At 33.3% G+C, this 7,486-nt stretch overlaps 1 protein-coding gene across 1 annotated transcript; it reads right to left on the reverse strand.

Annotated features, from left to right (window-relative positions):
• Positions 1 to 1,202: 1,202 nt before the first annotated feature.
• On the reverse strand, positions 1,203 to 2,998 carry LOC128998777 (keratin-associated protein 21-2-like). The gene is made up of 2 exons (XM_054425130.1): positions 2,868 to 2,998; positions 1,203 to 1,514 (listed from the first exon to the last, which is right to left on the reverse strand). Exons 1-2 carry the CDS (start codon positions 2,931 to 2,933, stop codon positions 1,257 to 1,259), a joined length of 324 nt encoding a protein of 107 aa, XP_054281105.1. The 5' UTR covers positions 2,934 to 2,998; the 3' UTR covers positions 1,203 to 1,256.
• Positions 2,999 to 7,486: the final 4,488 nt, after the last annotated feature.

Here is a 7,486-nt window from a genome sequence, read left to right on the forward strand (position 1 = left end):
AGTACAGTAAAGTAAAACTTTATAAACACATGTTTTAAGAAGATACATTTGCATCATAGAATTCCTCAACGGTAAAATTATGTGAATGCATTTTCATTCAATTCTTGTTATTATTTGAAGTGTACGGAAATTCCTTCAATGGAGAGTACTCTTGAGTAGTCGTAAAAATGAGAGCCATGTTCCTTGGTGGTTTATTAATTAATTGTAGTGTTGAAACCCCTACAGTACTGCTGTTACTTTAAAAAATAACTAATACAGCTTATCTTTAAACGAATTAATAATTCAACTGCGGATTATTGTGAAGATTCTCCCACTATATTTTTAACAAATATTATTATGTTTCTTTAGATCTTCAGTCTGCCTGATATAAAAAACGAATGGTGTAATTTGGTATTCTATAAACTTCTTTTAATCTTAAACAAGCATAGACTCTACTAGTATAGTAATTAAGTACTTCGTCTTACTCATATTTTGTGATTTAAAATGAATCTTGTAGACAAGAAGCATACATTTATGCTTTATTTGGGCCAAATGTTCATTAGAAAACTATAAACCTACGGGAGTTTTGAGTATTTGATATGTAGGTATTTGACCTAATAGGTTAAGGTGTGAAATGATTGTTTAGGTTAAACATTTGTGGGTGGCAATCTCCTAAAACTTAGTTTAAATAATATACTTTGAGGTATTCCTCTCCCAAACGTGGGCTGGAGTGTGCAACGAACACAATTAAACACATTATTTTTATATGGATGAAAGCTGTTGTGATTTCGTGTTATTCTGTGTCTGTTTTCAAAAGACCTAACCAACCTTTAGACAGTCATGCCTTTGTATATTTAAATCATGGTATGCTTTAAATGTGTTTGTTTTGTATATTTCTTTGTAATAACAGTTCCTTGACTTATGCTGTGAAGCCCAAAGACGACTTGTTGGAAATTAAGCCTCGTTTCGTAATATGTAAGTGGTTTTATATTATCAACATTTTCGCTCAAAAAGTTAATGTTTGATGTATGATTGTATGATCCAAGTACTCAGTATGATTGTATTCTATGCGTTTTTGTTATTTCCATTAAATATTACTTGAATTTGAAACAGGTATTTTTATAAGCTTTGCAATTAGGCATTCTGTAATTTTTTTAATATCTAAGGCAGCTAAAAACTTAAACTGGCAAAGGTGAAGGTGGGTTAGGAATTATTCACAGAAGTAAAATTCAACAATACATTTAATAAATAAATAAATTAGTTAAAATATTCAGGAACTAACAACAACACTTCTTGCATCCACAGCCGCATCCACATTTACATCCACAACCACAGCCGCATCCGGAGCCGTATCCGTGTCCGTATCCGTATCCGAGTCCGTAACCGTGTCCCCAGCCGTTGTAGAGACCGTATCCGTGTCCGTAACCATGTCCGCATCCGCAATCACAGGGCTTAGCATAGACGTGGTGATGCAGGCAAACTTCGGGTTCGCAACAGCACTTCTTCTTGCAACAGCAGCAGCAACCAGCGTCGCTCTAAGGACAAACATTAACATAAATTAATTGATCCTGAAAGGTAAAACTATATATTAAGACAATACATATTTGTAAGTTCACGAGTTTAAAATTGTTTCTTGAAGGGTCCTGAGGAAATTGTCATGATTTTAGATTGGCAACATAATAAGTATACAACGTAAAAGATGAAATCTATTTTATAGAGTTGACAGTCGAGTTATACCCTCAAAGTCAGCACAACATGAAGGTAGTGTAACCATATTGAAAGTGGTTTATATAAAAAGATTACGCGCGTGTGTTAATGAAAGATTGACATATGTGTGAAAGCAAGACATATCAAGTAAAAACACTGAAGCCAGAATGAGATTACGATGCAAAATAACTCGGCACTCTATTGTCGTAAATATTCACATACAAGCGCACGGCAAAATATTTTAGTTGTTTTTTACTGAAATAAAAACTAATCACCTGAGTGTTTGCGCTGTTAGAGCAAAAGTACTTGAGGAATAACTTCTTAGTCCTAAAAAACATTTTGAACGATGCTCTGATGGGTTAGCAAAATTAAACGAATCACGTAGAAGCCAGATCTTAAGTAGTAAATTTTCGCAAGTTCAGACTGTGAAATAGTTCAGAGGAGTACACTTAAAATAAGTGTAGTCTAGTATTTGATTAAAAATCAATCTGGATATCCCAGTTTATTTATCTCTAATACTCCCTTAACTCCCTTATACTTAAACTGAATTCCCTAAAACAAAAAAAAACTATCCGAGGTCTTTAGTGTTTTGATTGACTTTTTAATTCGTGTATACGTAAGGTATATTTTGGTTCAAGATTTTCGGGTCCGTATCTAATGTTGACTATCAATAGCTAAACAACATGATTGGTTTGATGATATTGGAACGTTGTACACAGTAAAATAATCTAGGATAACATTGAAATGTTTTAATTTATGTTGGAGATAAAAACTCTTTAAATTCTAAGTTAGAATTGTATAAACCCTATATCCGAAAGGAAAAGAGATTATAACACATTTTGCCAATCAAAACGGAATTTTATAAAGAAAAATAACATCCGAGGTCTTTAGAGTTTTGATTGACTTTTTTAATTCGTGTATACGTAAGGTATATTTTGGTTCAAGATTTTCGGGTCCGTACCTAATGTTTACTATCAATAGCTAAACAACATAATTGGTTTGTTGATATTGGAATGTTGTATACAGTAAAATAATCTAGGATAACATTGAAATGTTTTAATTTACGTTGGAGATAAAAACTCTTTAAATTCTAAGTTAGAATTGTATAAACCCTATATCCGAAAGGAAAAGAGATTATAACGCTGTTAAAGGTATATATTGACACGAAATATAGGCTTTACCTGGGCGAAGATGGCGCAGAAAACGGCGAGAGCCAGAACGATTCCGACAGTCTTGGGGCTGACCATGGTGACGGTGAGGGTGGAGATGTTTGTTGAGGTACAGAAGAGAGATGGAAGAGTTGATGATCTGGAGGTCCAGGGGCAGGGTTTTATGGAGGGCAGAAGGTCGACAAAGATAAGGATCTGAGTGATAAGCCACGAGAGGCCCTTGACGCGACGTGAGTGATATCAACACCTGATAACTGATGTACCTAGTAACCTAACACGTAAAAACTCAGGGTCACTACGGTACAATTCATCTCAATTGTCATACCGTAGTTTTTATTTAATTAAGTCATTTAATCTAATATATAAAATTCTCGTGTCACAGTGTTTGTCTGCAAACTCCTCCGGAACGACTTCACCGATCGTTATGAAATTTGGTGTGTAAATTCTGTAGGTATGCGAATCGGACGTAAACTATTTCCCGTTTCGAAATTCTTAAAAGGGCTCCGCCCCAGTGGCTCTGGAGTTTCCCATGTTAACCTTATGAGAAATGGAATTAATGAATCTTAACAGCTGTTTCAATTAAACAAGTTGGTTCTGTTCTATGATGTTCAATAGCATTAAAGTTACAAGGATTACCAACAGGGTGCAGCACTATTATTTCTTTTACATTTATGACAACATCTAATTTGCAACCAAAAGGTGAGTGAGCGTAGCAAACGAACTTCAACCTGGAGGCGAGTTAGCGTAGCGAACGAGCTCCAACCCAAAGGTGAGTGAGCGTAGCGAACGAACTTCAACCAGGACGTGATTGAGCGATGCGAACGAGACCATCTTGAAAATTAAACGTAACGGTACTTTCTTTCCATCGGTCTGTCTTAGGGGAAACCTATAACTTAGGCGATACGAAGTTCGCCGGGTCAGCTAGTGAAATAATAAAAGTGTACCCTCTCCCTCTCTCAACTTCACGGGACTGGGCCTAAGGTGGATAGGATAAAATGGGCAACTGTGTTAACAGGTAACATATTGTAGAAATAACTGTTTTATTGATAACCAAAGGAAACCCTAGCTGGATTTACCATTTCTTGATTTTGCCATGCTTTTTTATAAAATCTACTGTACTCAACTAAGAATAAAAGTATCGCAAAATGTACTTACTCTAATACTACAACTGCAAATGTTACTCTTGAATATTGGTTAAAAACCACATTTAAATCTGAATGTCATTTTTATAACTGTATTTATAAATGTACGCATTTATAGTTGAAATAAACTTTTGTACAAGTTTAACTATGTTCAACAACGCTCAAAAAGTTAAAACTTGTAAAGTCAGTTTGTTCCACTTACAATTTTCCAGCATGAGTTTCAATTTTGCTTCATATCAAATTTATACTTGCACAGACAAGATTATATTGTATTACACTGCAGTAAAGATGAAAACTGAAGTCTCTAGCTTCATAGAAAAGGTAGGTTTGTTAAACTAAAGTAGTTTTAAAATTGATGACGGATAAAACTGCTTCTATTTCAGCTTGGCCAGGGTCAGCTAATCTGAAAGAGGGTTGATCCGGATCGGTTAAGGGGGTCTACTGTAACTTGGCCTGACATGGGTTCTTGTTTAATGGCCGCCTCGAATTGGATGATAAGCAAGGGTAGAAAATAAATTTTGGACCATTTGATAAATTATACTTTTCCGTTATACTCCACAATTCTTAAGGTAATTAATTGACAAAAATCTATGTTTTACATTATTTGCCTTTATGAATAAGCCCCCAGTACGATGTGCGTCTAGATTTGCTATTAAATACTGGCACACAAAATTGTTTTCGATGTTTAGGTGCACCAACTCAAATTACTGTAATATTTTGATATTTCTTTTTGTAAAAATTTCATTAAATGGTTATTAATGTAGCGAAATATATAATGTGGCATGACTCTAAACAAAAAATTTACTGGCGATATGATCATATTTTTTGTATCGGGGTTTTTTATCAGTGGACAAATTTTAAAATCAGAATGATGTAGTTGATGCTCTCGACTCCAGATGATTTTTGCTCTAATCAACTTGGATAATGCACTGTATAATAATAACTCGCCTAATCCACTGTATAATACTAATTTGTTAATATATGTATATTACGGTAAAGTAAAGGTATTGTTTTCAACTTCAAACTCGTTTTATTTTTATTTTAGACGCGGTAAAATTTCAGAGATATTAATTATGGTCCAACATACAGCTAAACTTTATACAACTAATTATTTATTTAAATGTTGATATTATATCATACTAATCATTAAAACATATCACAGAGGTAAGATTATCAGGTAAGTGATTTATTTAAAATTAGGTTATGCAAGTTCATATTGTAAGTGTTATGTCCGATTGAAATAATCAGCTGACTGGAATAGCAAGCGTTTCCGTGAATCTATGAAAACCTCAAACAACATTGTATGCCTATAACAATACGCACATTTGTTGCTTCATGTGGCATTGTCTTTTCAACCTACATATTTAGCAATCGGATGTTTTCAAGAAGTTACTTTTCCGTGTAGTTCCATTTTTTACTAAACCAGGTTTAACCTTGCGAAAATAAAAACAACATATTACTTTATCAAAAATGGTTTGATATATAGTATTTAAAAATTGATTATATATCATTATTATTTATTATGTGTACTTATTATTATAAAATTTTAAAAATAACTAATTACTGCAAATATTTCCTTCGTTTGTTTTACCCCATGTGCAGTATTAATACTTTATTCATTCTTGTATTTCGGATGGTTCGTTTGTGTTCAACATTCAATTCGAAATAAGACAAATCCACTTAATAAACATTATATTGAATAATTTATGTTTTCAAATTATTAATGATAAAAGAGCACAGCAAATGGGTTTCCACATAATGTGCCACACAAGAAGTTTAAATATTTGATTTTTACACATTTTAAAATGTAGAAATCAAAAAAATTCTGTGAAATTTCCAGCTCCCTACATGTGTAGAAACATAACGGTGGCACATTGAAAAAATAATAGGTCCTTAAAAAGTAAGATGAATGAAAAATACTTTTATTTTAACATTCTTGTGAAATAAATTATTTTGATCATCAAACTAGACCTTTGCCCAATAGAAAACCTAAATTTAGTGTCCGAAATTATTTACACTGTAATCCATCCACAGCATCACACAGTGATTACAGCGGCCAACAAATTAATTGTAAGCTTTTACAGAGAGATTCTACGGTATGGAGTAGTTCCTCTTCAATTCATTGTTTTAATCCCTGATTGAAGCTTCATGTAGGGCCTATAATCATGCTGATGCTCTGTTATAAGCACCCATGCAAAGAAATCTACTCATTTACTATAAGATTACTAAGTGGCACAACTCTTACTATTATTTAACAGATTCTACAATACCAAAAGAAATAGGCTACGCACAACACCTTATTCTTGTTTGACATTAAAGGCTATTTCTCGGACTTAAGTTTCAGTCAAACTACACAGGAGAAGGTTAGGTTATGTTTTTTATAGCTAAACTAAAGAACTAATATACTTCAATCAAACATCTGATCAACAATAATACTCCCATTTTGTTTTTACAACAATGTTAAGGAACGAAATTTGCACAAAGTATTTTTAAATCGTAATTTATTCATATTTTATTTTATTCATAGTTAACATATTTATTTATTTCTTAACTTCCACATTTTGTTATTCTTTTTGCTTGAAACCATTTATTATATCAAACAAAAACTCACATTAGCCTATGAGTTCGTTAATTAATCACTATCGTCCATTAGAAGAAGAAATATACACGTCATAAGGCATTTGTAATAATATGATACCTGAAACCTACTAATAATTCTGCAGGTTTTCAAAATGTTCACTGCATTAGTGCATATAGAAATAAAATCAAACGTTTAAACCTCTTCGTAGGACACTCTGTATAAAAATATGAAATAGGCTCAAGTAACTTAAAGATTTATAATACATACATTTATTGAGTCATAAAATGTACCATGTTCATAATGCTTTAACATCTAATGTAAAACTAATAACAACGATATAAGACTCTTCTTAGCTGACATAATCTGTAAATGATCATAAAAATGTTTTACCAAGAATCAAAAGTAAAGTTTCCTTTCTTGCTTTCCTTGTGAAACCTTTGGATGCTTGAGTGCGAGACTGCATGTGCCTTTGAGAAGATAACCATGCTTGAGTTTAATCAGGTACTATTGAAATCTAGGTTAACAAATCATTTTGTTTGTGTACTGGTGAAATTACCTGCTGTCAAGTGATCCTTTTGACCTTGAAAGGCGACCGGTTTCGACCCTCACGGGGTCATCTTCAGGCGGACGTCGTCATCGTCTTCTCGTTCTTGCGAACACGTCGTTTTTTAAAAAAATTGAGGTTTACAGTTTTTATTTGTTTTTTTAAAAACTGTAAACCTCAATGTTTTTTTAAAAAACGACGTGTTCGCAAGAACGAGAAGACGATGACGACGTCCGCCTGAAGATGACCCCGTGAGGGTCGAAACCGGTCGCCTTTCAAGGTCAAAAGGATCACTTGACAGCAGTTAATTTCACCAGTACACGTATTGATCAGTGATTCGGAGGCTTAACTCAAACATTTTGTT

The sequence above is a fragment of the Macrosteles quadrilineatus genome, unplaced genomic scaffold, assembly GCF_028750875.1.
Source record: "Macrosteles quadrilineatus isolate MER2022 unplaced genomic scaffold, UCM_ALF_1.0 Scaffold_7__1_contigs__length_78375512, whole genome shotgun sequence".
NCBI lineage: Eukaryota > Metazoa > Arthropoda > Insecta > Hemiptera > Cicadellidae > Macrosteles > Macrosteles quadrilineatus.

Coding starts and splice junctions, on each gene's coding strand:
- LOC128998777 (XM_054425130.1), bottom strand. CDS start 2,933: ATGGTCAGCCCCAAGACTGTCGGAATCGTTCTGGCTCTCGCCGTTTTC. Junction 1,515..2,867: donor TCTGCGCCATCTTCGCCCAG/GTAAAGCCTATA, acceptor GTTTGTCCTTAG/AGCGACGCTGGTTGCTGCTG.